The sequence below is a fragment of the Aegilops tauschii genome, chromosome 1 (assembly GCF_002575655.3).
Source record: "Aegilops tauschii subsp. strangulata cultivar AL8/78 chromosome 1, Aet v6.0, whole genome shotgun sequence".
Classification (NCBI taxonomy): Eukaryota; Viridiplantae; Streptophyta; class Magnoliopsida; order Poales; family Poaceae; genus Aegilops; species Aegilops tauschii.
The window spans coordinates 308,232,856-308,257,798 of NC_053035.3; the positions used below are offsets into that span (position 1 = coordinate 308,232,856).

General features: G+C 44.7%; 1 protein-coding gene across 3 annotated transcripts; it reads left to right on the forward strand.

The window, feature by feature from the left end:
* Window positions 1–7,010: 7,010 nt before the first annotated feature.
* LOC109740072 (carotene epsilon-monooxygenase, chloroplastic) lies at window positions 7,011–12,352 on the forward strand. Of its 3 annotated transcripts, none has more exons than XR_005773218.3 (11): window positions 7,011–7,681; window positions 8,405–8,701; window positions 8,825–9,022; window positions 9,973–10,074; window positions 10,192–10,332; window positions 10,403–10,510; window positions 10,959–11,041; window positions 11,142–11,304; window positions 11,878–11,936; window positions 12,076–12,149; window positions 12,247–12,352. XR_005773218.3 is itself a non-coding variant. In XM_020299105.4 (10 exons), exons 1-10 carry the CDS (start codon window positions 7,193–7,195, stop codon window positions 12,086–12,088), a joined length of 1,653 nt encoding a protein of 550 aa, XP_020154694.1. In that variant the 5' UTR covers window positions 7,011–7,192; the 3' UTR covers window positions 12,089–12,352. The 3 variants fall into 3 exon arrangements, 1 of the variants encoding a protein (XP_020154694.1); XR_005773219.3 differs by having other exon boundaries at window positions 12,250–12,352; XM_020299105.4 differs by having other exon boundaries at window positions 12,076–12,352.
* The last annotated feature ends 12,591 nt before the right edge of the window (window positions 12,353–24,943 follow it).

Here is a 24,943-nt window from a genome sequence, read left to right on the forward strand (position 1 = left end):
CGTAGGTCGAACAGAGCACGTTCCGCACCAGATTGGTACGGTAATCATGTCCTGGAAGTCATGTTATTAGACCATGGCGAACCTACAAATTATGAAGAAGCTATGATGAGCCCAGATTCCGACAGATGGCTTGAGGCCATGAAATCTGAGATAGGATCCATGTATGAGAACAAAGTATGGACTTTGGTGGACTTGCCCAATGATCGGCAAGCCATTGAGAATAAATGGATCTTCAAGTGGAAGACGGGCGCTGATGGTAGTGTTACTATCTACAAAGCTCGACTTGTCGCAAAAGGTTTTTTTGACAAGTTCAAGGTGTTGACTACGATGAGATTTTCTCACTCGTAGCGATGCTTAAGTCTGTCCGAATCATGTTCCCAGTTGCCGCATTTTATGAAATCTGTAAATGGATGTCAAAACTACATTCCTTAATGGATTTCTTAAAGAAGAGTTGTATATGATGCAACCAAAAGGTTTTGTCGATCCTAAAGGTGCTAACAAAGTGTGCAAACTCCAGCGATCCATCTATGGACTGGTGCAAGCATCTCGAAGTTGGAATATATGCTTTGATAAGGTGATCAGAGCATATGGTTTTATACAGACTTATGGTGAAGCCTGTATTTACAAGAAAGTGAGTGGGAGCTCTATAGCATTTCTGATATTATATGTGGATGACATATTGTTGATTGGAAATGATGTAAATTTCTGGATAGCATAAAAAGATATTTGAATAAGAATTTTCAATGAAAGACCTCGGTGAAGCTGCTTACATATTGGGCATCAAGATCTATAGAGATAGATCAAGACGCTTGATAAGACTTTCAATGAGTACATACCTTGACAAGATTTTGAAGGAGTTCAAAATGGATCAGTCACAGAAGGAGTTCTTGCATGTATTGTAAGGTGTGAAGTTGAGTAAAGACTCAAAACCCGACCACGGCAGAAGATAAAGACAGAATGAAAGTCATTCCCTATGCCTCAGCCATAGGTTCTATAAAGTATGTCATGCTGTGTACCAAACATGTTGTGTACCTTGCCATGAGTTTGGCAATGGGGTACAATAGTGATCCAGGAATAGATCACTAGACAGCGGTCAAAATTATCCTTAGTTACCTTAAAGAGAACTATGGAAATGTTTCTCGATTATGGAGGTGATAAAGATTTCGTCGTAAAGAGTTACGTTGATGCAAGATTTGACACTGATCTAGATGACTCTAAGTCTCAATCTAGATATGTATTGAACGTGGGAGCAATTAGCTAGAGTAGCTCCATGCAGAGCATTGTAGACATATAAATTTGCAAAATACATACGGATCTGAATATGTCAGACCCGTTGACTAAACTTCTCTCACAAGCAAAACATGATCACATCTTAGTACTCTTTGGGTGTTAATCACATAGCGATGTGAACTAGATTATTGACTTTAGTAAACCCTTTGGGTGTTGGTCACATGGCGATGTGAACTATGGGTGTTAATCACATAAAGATGTGAACTATTGGTGTTAAATCACATGGCGATGTGAACTAGATTATTGACTCTAGTGCAAGTGGGAGACTGGAGGAAATATGCCCTAGAGGCAATAATAAAGTTGTTATTTTATATTTCCTTATATCATGATAAATGTTTATTATTCATGCTAGAATTGTATTAACCGGAAACTTGATACATGTGTGGATACATAGACAAAACACAGTGTCCCTAGTAAGCCTTTACTAGACTAGCTCGTTAATCAAAGATCGTTAAGTTTCCTAACCATAGACATGTGTTGTCATTTGATGAATGAGATCACATCATTAGGAGAATGATGTGATGGACAAGACCCATCCGCTAGCATACCATATTGATCGTTTAGTTTTGTTGCTATAGCTTTCTTCATGTCAAATACATATTCCTTCGACTATGAGATTATGCAACTCCCGGATACCGGAGGAATGCCTTGTGTGCTATCAAAAGTCACAACGTAACTAGGTGATTATAAAGATGCTCTACAGGTATCTCCGAAGGTGTTTGTTGGCTTGGCATAGATTGAGATTAGGATTTGTCACTCCGAGTATCGGAGAGGTATCTCTAGGCCCTCTTGGTAATACACATCATAAGAAGCCTTGCAAGCAAAGTGACTAATGAGTTAGTTGCAGGATGATGTATTACGGAACGAGTAAAGAGACTTGCCGATAACGAGATTGAACTAGGTATGAAGATACCGACGATCGAATCTCGGGCAAGTAACATATCAATGACAAAGGGAATAACGTATGTTGTCATTACGGTATGACCAATAAAGATCTTCATAGAATATGGAGGAGCCAATATGAGCATCCAGGTTCCGTTGTTGGTTATTGACCGGAGAGGTGTCTTGGTCATGTCTACATAGTTCTCGAACCCGTAGGGTCCGCACGCTTAACGTTCGATGACAATTTTGTATTATATGAGTTATATGTTTTGGTGACCGAATGTTGTTCGGAGTCCCGGATGAGATCACGGACATGACGAGGAGTGTCAAAATGGTCAAGAGGTAAAGATTGATATATAGGACGATAGTATTCGGACACCAGAAGTGTTCCGGAGGGTACCGGGTACATATCGGGTCACCGGAAGGGGTTCCGGCCACCCCCCGGCAAGATATGGGCCTAATGGGCCAAGAGGGGGAACACAGAAGCCAGCAGGGGCTGCTGCGCCCCCCATATGGGCCGCACCAGAGGAGAAGGGAAAGAGGGGAAGAGAGAAGGAAGGGGAGGGATTCGGCGTCCCCCTTCCTTTCCTCCTCCCTCCACTTTTCTTCCCCCTCCGGTGAAAAGGGAAAGGGAGGGGGGCGAATTGGGGAGGAACCCCAAGTAGGATCCAGCCTACTTGGGGCACCCCCCTTGGCTGCTCCCTCTCCCTCCCACCTATATATATGAGGGGGGAGGCGCCTAGACAACAACAACATCTGTTAGCCGTGTGCGGCGCCCCCTCCACAGATTACACCCTCTGTCATATTCTCACGGTGCTTAGGCGAAGCCCTGCGCGGATCACTTCACCATCACCGTCACCACACCGTCGTGCTGACGTAACTCATCTACTTCCTCGACACTTTGCTGGATCAAGAGTTCGAGGGACGTCATCGAGCTGAACGTGTGCAGAACTCGGAGGTGCTGTACGTTCGGTACTTGATCGGTCGGCACGTGAAGAAGTTCGACTACATCAATCGCGTTGTCAAACGCTTCCGCTTTCGGTCTACGAGGGTACGTAGACACACTCTCCCCCAGTCGTTGCTACGCATCTCCTAGATAGATCCTACGTGAGCGTAGGATTTTTTTTGAAATTGCATGCTATGTTTTCCAACAATATCGTGGATTATCGATCGTTACCGCGCGCTCCCAAGACACTAACGGTTTGGATATGTGATCCGAGTAGGCCTCTGTCCTTTCCGCACTGACCACCACGCGGGAATAAGTATGGGCACTCTGCGTCATACGATTCTTCCAAAAACTCACTAACGTCGGCGGTTAGTGGCACGCGCCCGGATGGTCCGCGTAAGCACCTACTTTGTATAAAGAGATAGCAAGGACTGATCCCGTCCATCCTTGCAATGCACAGGATTGCAAGGGACGATTGGCCCATGACCCCTTCACATTTAGGATGTAGACCGACGTGCTGGCCTCTCTGTTGAGCCTAGGTAGGACTACGATGTGTCGATCAGCCGAGGCCGGGCATGACCCAGGAAAGCGTGTTCGGCCAGAGTTAATCGAGCGTGTTGGGTAAGTTTGTGCACCCCTGCAGGGAAGTTAATCTATTCAAATAGTCGTGTCCACGGTAACAGACGTTTGGAGTTGTATCCCGATCAATACAACTAGATCTGGATGCTAAGGCATGAAATGGATATGATGGCTCCAGGATTGCTTTCTCGCAGGGAGTCAAGAAGGGATCTCTGGGCGCTAATGCTACAACATACTTGCTAATTATAGTATGCTATTCTGTACTCTTCTAAATGCTGCAAGATGCTTGAAGATGCTAGTCTTCGATAGGCTAGGCCTTCCCTCTATTCTAGCATTCTTGCAGTCTAGTCCAAAGATACAACCCCATTCCTTTGATACTGATGCATACTTAACATAGATCTGACGTAAGTCTTGTGAGTACTTTGGATGAGTACTCACGGTTGCTTTGCTACCTCCTTTTTCCCTATACCCGATTGCTGCGATTAGATGACGGATCCGAGGAGCCAGATGCTACCACCGACGACTACTACTACTACTACCCTAAGGGTGCCTACTACTACGTGGAGGCCGCCGACGACCACGAGTAGTTAGGAGGCTCCCAGGCAGGAGGCCTTGCATTTTCGATCCATGTTGTTGTTTGTGCTAGCCTTCTTAAGGCAGACTTGTTTAATTATGTCTGTACTCATATATTATTGCTTCCGCTGACTCGTTTGTATTTGAGCTTATGTATTCGAGAACTCGAGGCCCCCAGCTTGTAATATGAAGCTTGTATGACTTTAATTTGTGTCTAGAGTTGTGTTATATCTTCCCGTGAGTCCCTGATCTTGATTGTACACATTTGCGTGTATGATTAGTGTACGATTGAATCGGGGGCGTCACAACACATAAATGACCCTACAATTACCACTAGTGACATGCTATTGATGGACCCAACGCCTATCACTGAAGAACATTTCTACCACTGGTGACTATGGTTTTTTAGCAGTGTGTGTGAAAGGAATGGAATATAAGGTTAGGCGAATCATTTTGGTTTGGGGGCAAGAGAGGGCTTGATACTAATCCGCAGGCCAAAGTGGGAAATGAGATAGGAGCAGTAGTGTGCATTTTCACTTTGTTAGGTGGTAGTTAGTTTGTTGCTTGTTTGTTAAAAAATGGAGGATTTTTATATTTTCCACGAATTTGTTACCAGGAGGTGTCAAAAGACATTTGTGTATATTCTTGTATGTGGTGGGACTTGAGGTGAATCGAGTCCATTGACATTTCTGGATTTATGCCAGGTGGTCCAAATTCATTTTTATCGAAAGAATTGCCCATTTCTTTCCAGCTTCAAGGAGTTTTACTAGATATCGCAAAACATATATTACAAAATTCTCAATGGCAACCGTACATAACTTAAGCACTACATTACGTCAACTACTAAACCGTCATCAAGACACATGTTCCTGTAAAAACGCCAACCTGGTAAGTTTATTATTGTCTAAGTTACCGTACAACATCTCAAATATCAACCACTCTTCAGCGTGAGAACCAACGGCTCCCATGATCCCATCCCGCCTTCAGTGGAGAAACTCACTAGCCACCACAAGCAACAATCTTGACTAACACCATCGATGATTTCACAACTTATGTTTTTCAAGCTCAGAGAAAATGACAAACTACTTGAAACTACACTGGCGAGATATAGGGGAGTCACGTCCTTAGAGAATCTTCATTAGATGGTGAAAAAATTGGTGATGTAAAAACCATTATAGGATAGGAGAGAGAAAAATTTCGTTCAACATGGTGGCTACTGCTTTAACAAATGATGTAAAATGGTGTCTAATTTTTTGCCCTTCTTCCATTTTACTCCACAATTACAATAATAAATATCATTCTTTTACCTTGGTGGATTTTCTCAAACACCTAGTGGGCATGAACATGAAATCTGACCGTCGTAGCACGCCAGGGCAGAGGCAGTTGCCGGGCCAGCTAGGAATGCAGTCGTGGTGCTCCTCTACCACCAAGAAGCCGTGGATCTCGGGCAGAGCCATTGTCATTGTGCCGACTGACAACCGAGAGCTTGGAAGAGCAGCGGCTCGATGGTGGCCACGACAACCACTTGAGGAAAGGGACGGCAACTATTCGACCTCAACGGTGAGCCTTGAGTGCTGCGGAAGCCATATCGGGTGGTGGAAGGGAGAGAAGCTGCGAGAATCGATGCAAATCGACCGATGGCGGATAGCCCCCCCCCATCCTTCATGCGCGTGGTCCTCTTGTGGGCCATCCCATTCTGGGTTCCACCCCATACTGATTTTGGGAAGGTTCTAGAAGCTCCCCTGAACCATTTTTTCTTTTATTATTATTTTTCTTTCAGTTTTCTCTTTCTTTTTCTATTTTAGTTTTTTTTTCTTTTCATTTTTCCTTTTCTTTTCTGTTTTTCTTTTTTGTGTTGCGAACAACTTTTCAAATTGGTGAACATTTTTTTGAATTCATGAATATATTTTTTGAAGTCATGAACAATTTTCAAATTACGACATTTCTTTAAATCGTGCACATTTTTTGAATTCGCGGACATTTGTTATGAATCTGTGACCATTTTGCAAATTGACAAACATATTTTAAAATCGCGAACATATTTTTATCTTTTGCGAACTTTTTTATGAATTGTGAACATTTGTTTTTGAATCAGCGAACGTTTTTTGAATCGATAAACATTTTTTGATTCAGTTTTTTTGAATCAGCAAACTTTTTCTGAATCGGTGAGCATTTTTCGAAATTCATGATCATTTTTTGCGAACATTTTTGAATTTGCATTTTTTTCAAATTCACAAACTTGTTTTTCAATATGTGAATGTTTTTTCAAAATCATGACATTTTTTAATACACGAAACATTTAATGATTTCAGATTTTTTTTTACCAAAGTTCATATTTTTCTGAAACATTCCAGCCCGCTCGTGGGCCATATGCATATGCTCCGTTTTTTTGCGGAGAATATGCATCACCCGTTGAAACTGTGTTTTTTCCAAGGTGGCCTAAACTGCCGTTTTTACATCACTTTAGCATCATTTCTGCACATTTGAAAAAAAAACATCATTTCTGGCACGTGAAAATCGCTCATAAAATGCATCATCCAACCAACATAATATTTATTCGAAAGAAAAACTAACATAATATTTCTCAACTTTTTTTTATTTTGCGAGAATTATATTTCTCAACTTTACAAAGAGCTAGCTAGATAGCTAAGAAATATGAATAGACGCGAAAAAGAAAAGAAATATTATAGAATATATTTTTGAGAGGCTCTATATTTGAAGATGTGGAATTTGACGGGCCGTTGGGGATGGAGATGCTCATGCTCTCACAGTCTCACGCCAATACCTTGCGCCCCCGCTCACAAGCGGGGCCCACCTCATCCTCTTCCTCTTCTCTCTTCTCTCTGTCACACACCTTCACTACTGCTCTCACCCAAATCCAACCCAAATTAACAGTAGCCCGCGGCGGCCTGCGCGTGAGCGATGCCCGCCGCGGCATTCGCCTCCGCGTTCGCGTCTCCTCCTCCTCCGTGGGCCCCACGACCGCCTCCTCGCCACGCCAGCCTCCGCCTGCCCCCGCCAAGGAGCAGCAGCAACAACAGCGGCGGCGGCGGAGGGGACAAGCCCACCACCTCGTGGGTCAGCCCCGACTGGCTGACGTCGCTGTCTCGCTCGGTGCTCGGCCGGGGGAACGACGACTCGGGGATACCCGTCGCCTCCGCCAAGCTCGACGACGTGCAGGACCTCCTCGGGGGCGCGCTCTTCCTGCCGCTCTTCAAGTGGTTCCGCGAGGAAGGGCCCGTCTACCGCCTCGCCGCGGGGCCGCGCGACTTCGTCATCGTCAGCGACCCCGCCGTAGCCAAGCACGTCCTCCGCGGGTACGGCACGCGGTACGAGAAGGGGCTCGTCGCCGAGGTCTCCGAGTTCCTCTTTGGCTCTGGGTTCGCCATCGCCGAGGGAGCGCTCTGGACGGTGTGCTCTCTCTCTCTCTCTCTCTTTCTCAAATGCTATAGCGCCTCAAATACTCGTAACACAATTTGAGGCACATAACTTTTGTCCTAAGATAAGCTTCTATAAGTTTGAAAGTTTATAGCAAAAATTATCAACATCTATAATACCAAAGAAATAGACCATGGAAACATATTCCACTGTGGATATACTGATTTTGGTTTGGTATTGTAGATGTAACAGTTTCTTTTTCTGTAAACTTGGCCAACCTTACACAAGTTTGACTTAAGACAACAGTTATACACCTTACTTGCTGTTGCTGATATGCTATCTGGTACATGGTGTCGGTGTAGCTCCTTCCAGTATGACTTCACGGACTATAGGTGCTGGACTGGACTTGATGGTCAAAATACTCAAAGATGACAATCTATACTTGGATTAAAGTTTACTTAGTGTGTGTAGAGCAAGACTCAGAACTAGAGTAGATCTTTTGATAACCAGACCACAACCTCAATTTTGCTTGCTTGTATTTGTGAAATACACCCTATTACTCTATTAGACTTCTTCGGAAAAAATGGAATTCAGGAGGACACTCACTAGTTCCTATTTTCTAGTAAGGAGTGATGCTTGTGCAATTTAAAAGCTTCCCACCTCTAATTCACATGAATTTGATTGAGTTTTCATGCCCTCCCTCTCTTGTTCGTCTATTAATCCTCTCTTTAACTTACTATTAATCTGCTATTTTAGGTGAGACGTAGAGCAGTTGTACCATCTCTACACAAAAGATTTCTCTCAGTAATGGTCGATAAAGTGTTCTGTAAATGTGCTGAGAGATTGGTGGAAAAGCTCGAGACTTATGCTTTGAGTGGTGAACCTGTTAATATGGAAGCGAGGTTTTCGCAAATGACGTTAGATGTGATTGGTTTATCCTTGTTCAACTACAACTTTGATTCCCTCACATCAGATAGTCCTGTTATTGATGCTGTTTACACTGCACTCAAAGAAGCAGAGGCTCGTTCTACAGATCTTTTACCATACTGGCAGGTAGGTCTTTCATCATGTTACATTTCTTATTTTGAACCTCTGGTTGACTTCGGTCTTGCTAACTTGCAGAAGGGGAAAATTGCACGACTGATGTTTGATGTGATCCTTGTTTATTTTCTACAGATCGATTTGCTGTGCAAGATTGTCCCTAGACAGATAAAAGCAGAAAAAGCAGTTAACACAATAAGGAATACCGTTGAAGACCTAATTACAAAATGCAAGGCAATTGTAGATGCTGAAAATGAACAGATTGAGGGTGAAGAATATGTAAATGAGGCAGATCCTAGCATCCTGCGGTTTTTACTTGCTAGCCGTGAAGAGGTAGTTTAGTTTATCTCGAGCTAAAACAATGTTTTATGTCAATTTCCTATTGTTCCTATTGATGTTTCTACTATCTAGGAAGCTACCTTTCCTCGTTTCATATAATCTTGGAAATTAGTCTTATTGTTGTTATTATCCTCAGGGTTTTTCATCTTTCCCTTATGATAGCTTATTTTATTATCATTTAGTTTCGCAATATTTGATAATCATTAACTGGGCATTGAACCATCATGCATTTGAGTGCTCAGCTGATCAATGTTGCTAGTGTCAGTTCAACTGAATGTTTGAATAGAGAAAACATGTTTGATTCTGCAGCAATTATTGACATCCTATTACTATTGCAGCGTCAAAAATTTACACATACAAATGATTACATTTAGCATATACCATATTATGGTTACATTTGAACACTAATTTTACTGCAAGGACTCTACTACTGTTTCCTGATAAAAACAGCAATTTAGCCTGTAGGTATAATTATAAACTACCGTGGTCTTGACATTACAGAGTATTTTGGAGTACTGACAGTACAGAGGACCTGTTTGGCGCAGCGACAAAAAATTAACTGTAGTTGTTAGCACTTTTACTTGTACAAATGATAATATTCAGCATAGACCATATTATTGATTGCCTTCGAATAATAATTTTACTGTAAGGGCTCTCCTACTGTTTCCTGGTAAAAGAATAGTAATTTAGCCTGTAGGTATAAAATACCGTGGTGTTGACATAACAGAGTATTTTGGAGTATTGACAGTACAGAGGACCTGTTTGGCGCAGCGACCTAAAATTAGCCTATTTCGAACACAGTATATTCTTTTGGTGCTAACCCAGCTGTGCCGTTTTGGCATGCAATGTTTGCTATTTGTTTTGTATGTTTCACTATTTATGTTACAAGCACTTTGCTCAATTGCTTACTGCTTTAACTAACATGCTTTCTTTATATGACCCAGGTCAGCAGTTTGCAGTTACGTGATGATCTATTGTCAATGTTAGTTGCTGGTCATGAAACAACAGGTTCTGTACTGACATGGACCATTTATCTTCTCAGTAAGGTACTCCTTTCTATCTTGGCCAAATGTTATATCAAGTAAAGTCCCAAATGAGAAGCAACACATTACTTAAATTATCTCTTTAATATCTATTGACTGCTCAGTGTTACACTGCTGAAGGATCCAGTAGCACTAAGGAAAGCCCAAGATGAGGTAGATCGTGTTCTACAAGGTAGACTCCCCAGATATGAAGATGTAAAAGAGCTGAAGTACTTGATGCGCTGTATCAATGAGTCCATGCGGCTATACCCACATCCTCCTGTAATTCCTTGTGCTTCAGACAAGCAACTTCAGAGTTAGTGTTGGTTACTCAAGGACACTGTATTAACAGGTGCTGATACGGCGTGCACTAGTTGATGATGTGCTTCCTGGAAACTACAAGGTTAAGACTGGTCAAGATGTTATGATTTCTGTGTACAATATACACAGATCACCCGAGGTATCCTTTTTCATCTGAATATTACATCTTGTGATCTTGGCTGATATTTTTTTAAGCTATTTTTCAACTATTTTGCATAGTGAAATATAGCATATCTATGTCTAGTCTATTGATGAACAATAGAGTTAATTACCAGAAATGTGTATGGTTACTCAAAGATTCGCAAAACCATGACCTACCAGTTAAATAGCTTATGTATGTGTATGACCTTGATGCTGCCTACACTGATGATATTGTCGATTTGTGATACCAAACTACCAATTTGCACAATAAGTATGATAACGTGAACTAAAAGAAATTCTTATCATGCTAAGTTTCAGAGGTTGAAAACTTGGAAGTATTCTGTCTACTGCATATCGTCATCTTTGGGCAGTGTCCAGGCATGAATGAATGGGCAGCATTCCAATATTTTATCATTGCAATAATTATTCTTTTGTTCCTATTGAAGGTATGGGACAGAGCAGATGAATTCATTCCAGAGAGATTTGATTTGGAGGGTCCCATTCCAAATGAGTCAAACACTGATTTCAGGTCAGAAAGTAACCTTGAGATACATTCTTTTATGCTCTTATTTTAGTGTTGCAAAATGGTTACATTATTTTGTGCTCCCATTATCACCTCTTTTTGCCAGGTTTATCCCTTTTAGTGGAGGTCCTCGAAAATGTGTTGGAGATCAGTTTGCTCTTTTAGAAGCAATTGTGGCACTTGCAATTGTCATACAAAAGATGGACATTCAGCTTGTGGCAGATCAAAAAATCAGCATGACCACTGGGGCCACTATCCATACAACCAATGTAAGGAAGCACTATCCAATTACTTCATTGTCTTGTGCATCATCAGGTTGCTTTCAATTTGCGATAGAGGTACAAACTATAAAACATTGTATCTCTCACGGGCAGACTATGCAAGACACCATGGTAGGTGATTATGTTCATGTTGGTCTTAGTATGAGTTTGTTTAGATCAGCTGAAAGCTCCCAGTTTATGCCTGCCCCGCCATCAACGAGATGGCTGAAAGTATTTAATTCTAAACACTAAATGAAATCCGGATAGTCTAGTGAAATTGCAATCTGTAGGTTTAGTCACCAATAGCTGCTGTAGTACTGCACGTTTGAATTGTTGACAAACGGTGAAGGATACAAGTAGTACTGCACGTTCCTGAAACACTCGACTAAAACAATAGCTGCTGTAGGCCTGTCGTCATCCATGATGGTCCTGTGATTACTTGAATGGGTAGCCACGGTGCTGATACTAAAAAATTTGCATGTCTCAAGTCAATTGAGACCAAGCTTCCGTTCATTCCTTCCCCTATGCTACACTTTCTGTTTCAGGTATAAAATTACACTTGACAAATATTCTCTTCAACAGGGACTGTATATGAATGTAAGTCTGCGTAAAGTTGAGCAAGAAGCTGACTTAGCACTGAGGTAAATACATCAATATGTATATAATGTTACAGAACTACAGATTATCAAGAATACCTCTCTCCAGTTCTCCAGAATGATCCAACATGCATTCGGTGATTACTTTTCTTCTTCTTCTGATTTATCTACTCCTCTCGTGCAGTCCATCGGGCTAGACAAAAGCAAAGCAAAACAGGGTGGGATTAGTACAGGCAGAGGCAACAGAATTGTCAATACGTGAGATGCCTCTGCAATTAAATTTGGACATGTTTGGAATGTTTCCTTGTCCAGAAATTTTGACCTGACTAAATGTTCAGTTCTTGTATCTTTTCAGCAGGTTCCAGCTATCATTGGCTAATAGGTTGCGTAAACTGTAAAGAAATGGATCATTGACTTGCTGATTTTGACAGTTAATGTAAATCGGTGGTACCTTGTCTGTTTGTACGGTTCCCTTTTCCAGCAGAGTGTACGTGGGCTTAGAGCAACTCCAACGCGGCGACCCATTTCGTCCGTGCGCGTCTGTTTGGGTCGGCGCGGATAGAAAAGTCGACCCAACGCGCCGACCCAAACGGACGCGCGTCCGCTTTTCATCTGCCTGCCGACCCATTCCTAGCCCATTTTTGAGTTGGATTTGCGTCGGCGCGGACATGCGACGGATGCCCGCACGCCCGCCTACTCCCCCTGGTCTGCTGGTTGATGGCACATTGGCCATCCTCTCTCATTCCACCAACAAACCCTCAACCGTCTCCTTTGTCGCCACCGTCGCTGCCGCCCATTTCTCCGGTGACTCTGCCAGTTGCCGGCGCCGCAACATCCCTTCTGCAGCACCGCCACCTCACACGTCGCCCGCCACCGTTGTCTTGCCGTCGGGGAACCGAAAGCTTCCCACCCCGCTCCTCCGACACAGCAACGACCGCCACCAAGAAGCCGCCTCGTAGCCCCGGCCAGATCCTCACTGGCACGCTCGTCGGACGCCGCCAGGGCAGCTAGCTGGTCCGAGGGCGGTGCGACTCCCTTCGTCGGCCGTCTCCTTCGTCGATGCTCGCAAGCTGTTCGACAGTTTGTCAAGGTACAAAATGGACTCCGTCGACGAGTTCTTTTTTCACAATTTCCTTTGCGACTCCGACGATTCCTCATCCGATGATGAGGAGAAGATCTTGACTGCCGTGTTGGTCCATCACCACCTCAATAGCCAGCGCCCATCGTTTCGTGGCTCCATTACGGGGCACCTCCCGGCATTGAATCGCAACCGAGAGAGCGAACATTTCCTTCTTTGGAAGGATTACTTTGACACAACAAACCCGTTGTTCAAACATCAGAAATTCCGCCGCTGTTTCTGTATGAGTAGGCATCTTTTCAACCGTATTAGAGTGGGTGGTCGGCTATGATGACTATTTCGAGTGCAAAGAGGATGCCGTTGGAAAGATTGGTTTCTCCTCTTATCAAAAATGCATTGTCGCCATCCGAATGCTTGCATACGGAGTGCCCGGTGATCTCACTGACGAGTACGTCCGTATGAGCGAATCTACATGCCTAGACTTCCTGTATAAGTTCTGCAAGGCTGTTATTGCTGTGTTTGGCCCTGGGTACTTGAGAGAGCCGACTCCTGAAGATACAACCAACGATGAATGCCAGCAGGGGCTTCCCAGGGATGCTTGGCAGCACAGACGGCATGCATTGGGAGTGGAAGAACCGCCCTTCTGCTTGGCAAGGGCAGTATAAGGGCCATGTCAGGGCTTGTACTGTCATACTTGAGGCCGTGGCGTCTCAAGATCTCTGGATCTGGCACTCTTTCTTTGGCATGGCCGGATCACACAATGATATCAACGTGCTTCAGCGCTCGCCGGTGTTTGCTAGGCTTGCCGAAGGCAACATCCCACCGGTGAACTATCAACGGCCACAACAACGACAAAGGATACTACCTGGGTGACGGTATCTATTCTCAGTGGACCACTATTGTGAAGACAATCCCCAACCCTGTCGGCAAGAAGGGGAAACGATTTGCCCAAGAGCAAGAGAGTGCTAGGAAGGACGTCACGCGTGCCTTTGGTGTTTTGCAATCTCGATGGGGCATCGTTCGGTATCCTGCTAATACTTGGAGCACGCAGAAACTGTGAGAGGTGATGACTGCTTGTGTGATCATGCACACTATGATCGTAGAAGATGAGCGCCCGGAATGTCTCTAGATCAAGGGTTTCTGTTTCAGGGTGAGAATGTAGTGCCTCAGCATGGAGGAGCGACAACGTTTAAACAGTTCACCCAATTTTATTATGACATGCGTGATTGAGAAACTCACATGCACGTGCAAAATGATTTGGTTGAGCATATGTGGGCTCATGTTGGCAACCAATAGATGTATCTTTTTTATTCGGCTTGCAAAACTATGTGAGACATTTTACTTTTATTCGGCTTGTAAAACTATGCTATTTTATTTGGTTGAAACTATGCTATTTATTTGGTTGTGGACTATATGTTTGCTTGTGAAATAATGCAAAGTTGTGTGTGAAATAATGCAAAATTTATGCTATTTGTTGAAAAAGGGCGGCCAGCCGGCCACGCCGGCACATATTGGTCGGCGCGTTGGGCGCACTGCCGACCCAAATCTCAAACAGGGCGGACGCCGGGCGGGCGGCCGACCCAAACGGACAAAAAAGGACAAAAGCGCCGTCCGTTTAGGTCGGCGCGTTGGAGTTGCTCTTAGTAGAGAGACATGTCGAGTTGTTCTTCATTGAAGGTCCATTAGTCCTCGGATAGGAGCTAGTGACCATCTCAAGGGTAGGTAGCTAATTTGAGCCTCCATTTGTTCCGTGGACAACAGAGCTTGATCCTCATATGTCCGCCCTGGCAACGACGCCCCCATTCCCCCCTTCTCAAATATAACACAAATCAATTCAATAGTTCAAACAAGCAAATGTGATCCATGACAAATAAGTTCCAATAATTCATACATAGCTGATAAAACAGATGAACCAAGTTTTTTTACGTGTGTTGATGTCTTTGTGTGTGTTGATGCCCACTCTGACATTGGCATCCATGATGCTTGACATGATCCTTGACTCTCTGGTGAACCTCGTGATCCTCACCTTCTCCCTTCCAATCTATTCAAACATGATCCATGACAAATAAAATCCAGCAATTCATACATAGCCAATAAAACAAATGAATCTAGTGTTTTTTATGTGCGTCGATGTCTTTACGTGTGTTGATAGTTCACTCTTTGGCATCGACATACATATGCAATAAAACAGATGAACTCTCTCGCATTGACATCCACGAGGCTTATGTCGATCAACATGATCCTTTGACTCTGGTGAACTTCGCGGTCCTCACCTTCTCTCTCCCAATCTAAATGCTCTCCATTGTCTTTGTCTTCTCAAGCTTCATATGCTCACATGCCTTCATCTTCTCCAATCTCCATCTTCATCCTCTCCCTCTCAATTACCAACTTCTTCCACACCCTGTCGGCCTCTCCCCCTTGAAAATCCAAGTAAAGCTTGCATCTCTTCTCCTCTTTCATGTCCTTCATTTTTTTCAATTCCAAGTCTTTGTTGAAAAGCAGCTGACGTGGCCGGCATTTTGCTCGCCGCTTCGTCACCCGCAATCCTATTTTCTCCACTTCTTCCCCCTCATGCTCCTACTTCTCTTTAGCTTGGTCCCAAGTCCACTTGCTGCTCCACTTGTCTCATCCTCTTCATCCAAGCCAATAGACTGGTGGAAGCTTGAGCCATCATTGTTTTTCTTCTTCTTGTTGGGGTTCTTGAGATCTTCAAAGAGGGTTGCCCACTTGGCTTTCCCGCTCAACTCCAACCAGGAATGCGTCTGCGTCCTGGGTGAAGCCCTCCTGGATGTTATACTGGTGCAAAGCCATGACAGAGTCATCCACATGCATGGACATGGCCAAAGGTGTGGACGCGGACATGGTCGAGGACGGCACCAATGTGGACGCGATCATGTCCACGTCCAGGTTGGTGACCTCCTCCTCGGCCACCTTGCGGGTGCGCTCGCAGACACAATGGTGCTAGTGGGTGTAACTCTACATGTTCGGCAATGGCGTTGTGAGCAGCCCCACATATTTTGTCGAGCCAAAATCCATGCGGGCGGGCGGAGGGTGGTGTGGGCACAACATCTAGGAGGGAGGCAGGAGGAAGGCGTTGTGGGCCCGTCTGGCCAGGAGGGAGGTGGACGTGGCGACTGGGAGGAGGCGGGCGGCGGCTAGGACAAGAGAGGAGAGATGGCACAATGGGGGTGTCAATTTGGGTGATGCCGGATTGTCGGGTCCGATGTGGCGGACATGTCTGGACAACCCCATTTCCGCCCCACATATGGATTGTGTTTGGAGTGACAATTCATCACATCACAAAACACACCGAGAATTACATCAATGGATCAAAATCATGTAGGGTTGCTCATGTGATCTTTGTATTGAAGGACAAGGGAGAGAGGATGCCACATAACTATTGTTATGGACCCATAGTCCAAGGAGGACTACTCGCACATGATCTTTTTATACCAAGTCCTATCTTGTGCCTATCGACATTTTTGAGGAGAGTGCTAATGAACTAGCCAATCAAAGGGGATGCATAAACAGAGGGCATGCCCTTTACATATCTGGGACTTCCTATGGAAGCTACCATGCCCAAAATTGATAATATTATGGCTAGAGTGAGTAGACTTGATAATAAGCTATCTTGCATTGCATTCATGCAGTCATATGTTGGAAGACTTGTACATCAGAAAGTTGTCATCCTAGTGTCAATACCATGGACTCGGCTCCATCGCCAAGGGACACGCACATCACATATACTAAGGTGAATTCTATCCTTTATGTGTGTCTACTTGGTTCTCTCTTGGATGGTACACTACTTGACCCCCCCATGCCTATATAGGCTTGAGAGGAGCTTCATGCGCAACGAGGAGGAGTGCAAGCACAAGAGGATGACAACACCATCCAAGAACCGTGAAAGCAGCAATAGAAGAAGTAGTGCAAAAACTCCACCAGCGGACAGTCCGGTCAGCGTCTACACGAGACTCCAAACTTTCTGTTGCCACCGGACTGTCCAGTCAGAAGGGCCAGATTGTCCAGTCGACTATACTATCCGATAGCACACCTGCATGCAGAATTTGGGCAAAACTCCATGTATCTTTACCCTTTTGCCCTTCACTTACCCCTTTATGCCTTGGACCTACATATATCCCTCCTCCTCCTCCTCCTCCAGTTTAGGGTTAGCAAAGACTAGAACTAAAATCATTGTGGGATCTATCTTCTCTAGTGGAACCAAAGCCTCCTAATGGGAGAAGGATTCCCCAAGTAAATAATCAAGGCCTTCGTCTAATGGGAGAATAATTCCCCAAGTGAATCATTAAGACATCCACCGGTGGAGAAGAATGGCTTCGTAGAAGCATCAAGCCCTCTCTGTCTTAGGACTTGGGAAAGCTTATTCTATCTTTCTCTCTTTGGATGACTTGGACCAAGGATCTATCTATGCGTATCTTTTATTTGCATTTATGTGTATTGATTTGAGTGTTTCCCTCGTGTTTACTCTAGTGTTCATCGTGTTCTTCTTCAAATCCACCTCCAATTCGTGAAAATCAGACCACCATAGAGGCTTGCCCTATATCACCTTATCTCCTCCACCCGCCAAAGTTTTCTCCCCAAAGTCCAGCGTGAGATCACCTTCAATTCCTCTCCTTCACCATCGTTGTGGATTTTGTCGACGGTACCTTTTCTTCTCCCTTGCAGTAGTCACCATGGGATGTGTGCCCCTAAGTGTCGGTGCCTGATTCGGTGGCCTCCCCCTCCTAGTCCCACCCCAAGCGAACGTGGTGTTGGAAATATGCCCTAGAGGCAATAATAAAATGGTTATTATTATATTTCCTTGTTCATGATAATTGTCTATTGTTCATGCTATAATTGTGTTATCCGGAAATCGTAATACATGTGTGAATACATAGACCACAACATGTCCCTAGTGAGCCTCTAGTTGACTAGCTCGTTGATCAATAGATGGTTACGGTTTCCTGACCATGGACATTGGATGTCGTTGATAACGGGATTACATCATTAGGAGAATGATGTGATGGACAAGACCCAATCCTAAGCATAGCACAAGATCGTATAGTTCGTCTGCTAAAGCTTTTCTAATGTCAAGTATCATTTCCTTAGACCATGAGATTGTGCAACTCCCGGATACCGTAGGAATGCTTTGGGTGTGCCAAACGTCACAACGTAACTGGGTGGCTATAAAGGTACACTACGGGTATCCCCGAAAGTATCTGTTGGGTTGGCACGAATCGAGACTGGGATTTGTCACTCCGTATGACGGAGAGGTATCTCTGGGCCCACTCGGTAAGACATCATCGTAATGAGCTCAATGTGACTAAGGGGTTGGTCACGGGATGATGTGTTACGGAACGAGTAAAGAGACTTGCCGTAACGAGATTGAACAAGGTATCGGTATACCGACGATCGAATCTCGGGCAAGTAACGTACTGATTGACAAAGGGAATTGTATACGGGATTGATTGAATCCTCGACATCGTGGTTCATCCGATGAGATCATCGTGGAACATGTGGGAGCCAACATGGGTATCCAGATCCCGCTGTTGGTTATTGGCCGGAGAGATGTCTCGGTCATGTCTGCATGACTCCCGAACCCGTAGGGTCTACACACTTAAGGTTCGATGACGCTAGGGTTATAGGGAAAGTTTGTGCATGGTTACCGAATGTTGTTCGGAGTCCCGGATGAGACCCCGGACGTCTCGAGGAGTTTCAGAATGGTCCGGAGACGAAGATTTATATATGGGAAGTCCTTATTCGGTTGCCGGAAGTGTTCGGGGGTCTATCGGTATTGTACCGGGACCACCGAAAGGGTTCCGGGCGTCCACCGGGAGGGTCCACCTGCCCCGGAGGACCCTATGGGCTGAATATAGAGGGGAACCAGCCCCTAGGTGGGCTGGGCGCCAAACCCCCCTAGGGCCCATGCGCCTAGGGTTGGGGGGAAACCCTAAAGGGGGCGCCCCCTTGGCTTGGGGGGCAAGCCTCCCCCCCTTGGCCGCCGCCCCCCTCTAGATCCATCTGGAGGGGGCCGGCCCCCCTCTCCCTTGCCCATATAAATAGAGGGGGGGGGGTGGGAGGGCAGCCGCACCACATCCAAGGCGCAACCATCCCCCTCCCCAACACCTCCTCCTCCTCCCGCGAAGCTTGGCAAAGCCCTGCCAGAGTACCACGCCGCTCCAACATCACCACGCCGTCGTGCTGCTGCTGGACGGAGTCTTACCCAACCTCTCCCTCTCTCCTTGCTGGATCAAGGCGTGGGAGACGTCATTGGGCTGCACGTGTGTTGAACGCGGAGGCGCCGTTGTTCGGCGCTTAGATCGGAATCAACCGCGATCTGAATCGCTACGAGTACGACTCCTTCATCTGCGTTCTTGTAACGCTTCCGTGTCGCGATCTTCAAAGGTATGAAGATGCACCCCCCTCTCGTTGCTAGTAAACTCCATAGATTGATCTTGGTGATGTGTAGAATTTTTTTTAATTTCTGCAACGATCCCCTACAGTGGCATCATGAGCTAGGTCTATGCGTAGTTTCTATGCACGAGTAGAACACAAGTTGTTGTGGGCGTCGATTTTGTCAATTTACTTGCCGTTACTAGTCTTATCTTGATTCGGCGGCATCGTGGGATGAAGCGGCCTGGACCGACCTTACACGTACGCTTACGTGAGACAGGTTTCACCGACTGACATGCACTAGTTGCATAAGGTGGCTAGCGGGTGTCTGTCTCTCCCACTTTAGTCGGATCGGATTCGATGAAAAGGGTCCTTATGAAGGGTAAATAGAAATTGGCATATCACGTTGTGGTTTTGGCGTAGGTAAGAAACATTCTTGCTAAGAAACCTATAGCAGCCATGTAAAAAAAATTGCAACAACAATTAGAGGACGTCTAACTTGTTTTTGCAGCATATGCCGTGTGATGTGATATGGCCAAAAGGATGTGATGAATTATATATATGTGATGTATGAGATTGATCATGTTCTTGTAATAGGAATCACGACTTGCATGTCGATGAGTATGACAACCGGCAGGAGCCATAGGAGTTGTCTTAATTTATTGTGTGACCTGCGTGTCACTAAAAATGCCATGTAATTACTTTACTTTATTGCTAACCGTTAGCCATAGTAGTAGAAGTAATGATTGGCGAGACAACTTCATGAAGACACGATGATGGAGATCATGATGATCGAGATCATGGTGTCATGGCGCCCCGAAGATGGAGATCAAAAGGAGCAAAATGATATTGGCCATATCATGTCACTATTTGATTGCATGTGATGTTTATCATGTTTTTACATCTTATTTGCTTAGAACGACGGTAGCATAAATAAGATGATCCCTCGTTAAAATATCAAGAATTGTGTTCCCCCTAACTGTGCACCGTTGCTAAGGTCCGTTGTTCCGAAGCACCACGTGATGATCGGGTGTGATAGGTTCTAACGTTCGCATACAACGGGTGTAAGCTAGATTTACACACGCAATACACTTAGGTTGACTTGACGAGCCTAGCATGTACAGACATGGCCTCGGAACACGGAAGACCGAAAGGTCGAACATGAGTCGTATAGAAGATACGATCAACATGAAGATGTTCACCGATGATGACTAGTCCGTCTCACGTGATGATCGGACACGGCCTAGTTGACTCGGATCATGTATCACTTAGATGACTAGAGGGATGTCTATCTGAGTGGGAGTTCATTAAATAATTTGATTAGATGAACTTAATTATCATGAACATAGTCTAAAACTTTGCAATATGTCTTGTAGATCAAATGGCCCACGCTAATGTTGCCCTCAACTTCAACGCGTTCCTAGAGAAAACCAAGCTGAAAGACGATGGTAGCAACTACACGGACTGGGTCCGTAACCCGAGGATTATCCTCATAGCTTCCAAGAAAGCATATGTCCTTGAAGTACCGCTAGGTGATGCACCTATTTTCCCAGCAACTCAAGACATTATGAACGCCTGGCAGTCGCGTAGTGATGATTACTCCCTGGTTCAGTGCGGCATGCTTTACAGCTTAGAACCGAGGCTCCAAAAGCGTTTTGAGCAGCACGGAGCATATGAGATGTTCCAAGAGCTGAAAATGGTTTTCCAAGCTCATGCCCGGGCCGAGAGATATGAAGTCTCCGACAAGTTCTACAGTTGTAAGATGGAGGAGAATAGTTCTGTCAGCGAGCACATACTCAAAATGTCTGGGTTACACAATCGCTTATCTCAGCTGGGAGTTAATCTCCCGGATGACGCGGTCGTTGACAGAATCCTTCAGTCGCTCCCACCTAGCTACAAGAGCTTTGTGATGAACTTCAATATGCAGGGGATGGAAAAGACCATTCCTGAGGTATATTCAATGCTGAAATCAGCAGAGGTGGAGATAAAAAAGGAACATCAAGTGTTGATGGTCAATAAAACCACTAGTTTCAAGAAAGGCAAGGGTAAGAAGAACTTCAAGAAGGACGGCAAGGGGGTTGCCGCGCCCGGTAAGCCAGTTGCCGGGAAGAAGCCAAAGCATGGACCCAAGCCTGAGACTGAGTGCTTTTATTGCAAGGGAAACAGTCACTGGAAGCGGAACTGCCCCAAGTACTTAGCGGATAAGAAGGCCGGCAATACCAAAGGTATATGTGATATACATGTTATTGATGTGTACCTTACCAGCGCTTGTAGTAGCTCCTGGGTATTTGATACCGGAGCGGTTGCTCATATTTGTAACTGAAAACAGGAGCTGCGGAATAAGCGGAGACTGGCGAAGGACGAGGTGATGATGCGCGTCGGGAATGGTTCCAAGGTCGATGTGATCGCCGTCGGCACGCTACCTCTACATTTACCTACGGGATTAGTTTTAAACCTCAATAATTGTTATTTAGTGCCAGCTTTGAGCATGAACATTGTATCTGGATCTCGTTTAATGCGAGATGGCTACTCATTTAAATCTGAGAATAATAGTTGTTCTATTTATATGAGAGATATGTTTTATGGTCATGCCCCGCTGGTCAATGGTTTATTCTTATTGAATCTCGAACGTGATGTTACACATATTCATAGTGTGAATGCCAAAAGATGTAAGGTTGATAATGATAGTCCCACATACTTGTGGCACTGCCGCCTTGGTCACATTGGTGTCAAACGCATGAAGAAACTCCATGCAGATGGACTTTTGGAGTCTCTTGATTATGAATCATTTGACACGTGCGAACCATGCCTCATGGGTAAAATGACCAAGACTCCGTTCTTCGGAACAATGGAGCGAGCAACCAACTTATTGGAAATCATACATACTAATGTGTGCGGTCCAACGAGCGTTGAGGCTCGTGGTGGTTATCATTATGTTCTCACCCTCACTGATGACTTAAGTAGATATGGGTATGTCTACTTAATGAAACACAAGTCTGAGACCTTTGAAAAGTTCAAGGAATTTTAGAGTGAGGTTGAGAATCAACATGACAGGAAAATAAAGTTCTTACGATCAGATCGTGGGGGAGAATATTTGAGTCACGAATTTGGCACGCACTTAAGGAAATGTGGAATTGTTTCACAACTCACGCCGCCTGGAACACCTTAGTGTATTGGTGTGCCCGAACGTTGTAATCGCACTCTGTTGGACATGGTGCGATCTATGATGTCTCTTACCGACCTACCGCTATCATTTTGGGGATATGCTTTAGAGACTGCCGCATTCACTTTAAATAGGGCTCCGTCAAAATCCGTTGAGACGACACCGTATGAATTATGGTTTGGGAAGAAACCTAAGCTGTCGTTTCTGAAAGTTTGGGGATGCGATGCTTATGTCAAGAAACTTCAACCTGAGAAGCTCGAACCCAAGTCGGAAAAATGCGTCTTCATAGGATACCCTAAGGAAAGTATTGGGTATACCTTCTACCTCAGATCCGAAGGCAAGATCTTTGTTGCCAAGAATGGAACCTTTCTAGAGAAAGAGTTTCTCTCGAAAGAAGTGAGTGGGAGGAAAGTGGAAATTGATGAAGTACCGCCTCTCGAACCGGAAAGTAGCGCAGCGCAAGAAAATGTTTCTGCGGTGCCTGCACCAACTGGAGAGGAAGTTAATGATGATGATCAAGGAACTTCGGATCAAGTTACTACTGAACTTCGTAGGTCCACAAGGACACGTTCCGCACCAGAGTGGTACGGTAACCCTGTCCTGGAAATCATGTTGTTAGACAATGGTGAACCTTCGAACTATGAAGAAGCGATGGCGGGCCCGGATTCCGACAAATGGCTTGAAGCCATGAAATCTGAGATAGGATCCATGTATGAAAACGAAGTATGGACTTTGACTGACTTGCCCGATGATCGGCGAGCCATAGAAAATAAATGGATCTTTAAGAAGAAGACAGACGCGGATGGTAATGTGACCATCTATAAGGCTCGGCTTGTAACTAAGGGTTATCGACAAGTTCAAGGGGTTGACTACGATGAGACTTTCTCACCTGTAGCGAAGCTGAAGTCCGTCCGAATCATGTTAGCAATTGTGCGTTCTATGATTATGAGATATGGCAAATGGACGTCAAAACGACATTCCTTAATGGTTTCCTTAAGGAAGAATTGTATATGATGCAGCCGGAAGGTTTTGTCGATCCTAAGAATGCTGACAAGGTATGCAAGCTCCAGCGCTCAATCTATGGGCTGGTGCAAGCATCTCGGAGTTGGAACATTTGCTTTGATGAGATGATCAAAGCGTTTGGGTTTACACAGACTTATGGAGAAGCCTGTGTTTACAAGAAAGTGAGTGGGAGCTCTATAGCGTTTCTCATATTATATGTGGATGACATACTATTGATGGGAAATGATATAGAATTCTTGGAAAGCATAAAGGCCTACTTGAATAAGTGTTTTCCAATGAAGGACCTTGGAGAAGCTGCTTATATATTAGGCATCAAGATCTATAGAGATAGATCGAGACGCCTCATTGGTCTTTCACAAAGCACGTACCTTGACAAGATATTGAAGAAGTTCAATATGGATCAGTCCAAGAAGGGGTTCTTGCCTGTATTGCAAGGTGTGAGATTGAGCACGGCTCAATGCCCGACCACGAAAGAAGATAGAGAAAAGATGAGTGTCATCCCCTATGCCTCGGCCATAGGGTCTATTATGTATGCCATGTTGTGTACCAGACCTGATGTAAACCTTGCCGTAAGTTTGGTAGGAAGGTACCAAAGTAATCCCGGCATGGAACACTGGACATCGGTCAAGAATATCCCGAAGTACCTGAAAAGGACTAAGGATATGTTTCTCGTTTATGGAGGTGACGAAGAGCTCGTCGTAAAGGGTTACGTCGACGCTAGCTTCGACACAGATCTGGATGACTCTAAGTCACAAACCGGATACGTGTATATTTTGAATGGTGGGGCAGTCAGCTGGTGCAGTTGCAAGCAAAGCGTCGTGGTGGGATCTACATGTGAAGCGGAGTACATGGCAGCCTCGGAGGCAGCACATGAAGCAATCTGGATGAAGGAGTTCATTACCGACCTAGGAGTTATTCCCAATGCGTCGGGCCCGATGACTCTCTTCTGTGACAACACTGGTGCTATTGCCCTGGCCAAGGAGCCCAGGTTTCACAAGAAGACCAGGCATATCAAGCGTCACTTCAACTCCATTCGTGAAAATGTTCAAGATGGAGACATAGATATTTGTAAAGTGCATACGGACCTGAATGTCGCAGATCCGTTGACTAAACCTCTTCCATGAGCAAAACATGATCAACACCAGAACTATATGGGTGTTCGATTCATCACAATGAAACTAGATTATTGACTCTAGTGCAAGTGGGAGACTGTTGGAAATATGCCCTAGAGGCAATAATAAAATGGTTATTATTATATTTCCTTGTTCATGATAATTGTCTATTGTTCATGCTATAATTGTGTTATCCGGAAATCGTAATACATGTGTGAATACATAGACCACAACATGTCCCTAGTGAGCCTCTAGTTGACTAGCTCGTTGATCAATAGATGGTTAC

Excerpts from the sequence above, each read along its gene's own strand:
- LOC109740072 (XM_020299105.4), top strand. The coding sequence starts at position 7,193 with ATGCCCGCCGCGGCATTCGCCTCCGCGTTCGCGTCTCCTCCTCCTCCG. Across the intron at positions 11,042-11,141 it reads GAGTCAAACACTGATTTCAG|GTTTATCCCTTTTAGTGGAG; the intron begins GTCAGAAAGTAA and ends TCTTTTTGCCAG. Across the intron at positions 11,305-11,877 it reads CCACTATCCATACAACCAAT|GGACTGTATATGAATGTAAG; the intron begins GTAAGGAAGCAC and ends TCTCTTCAACAG.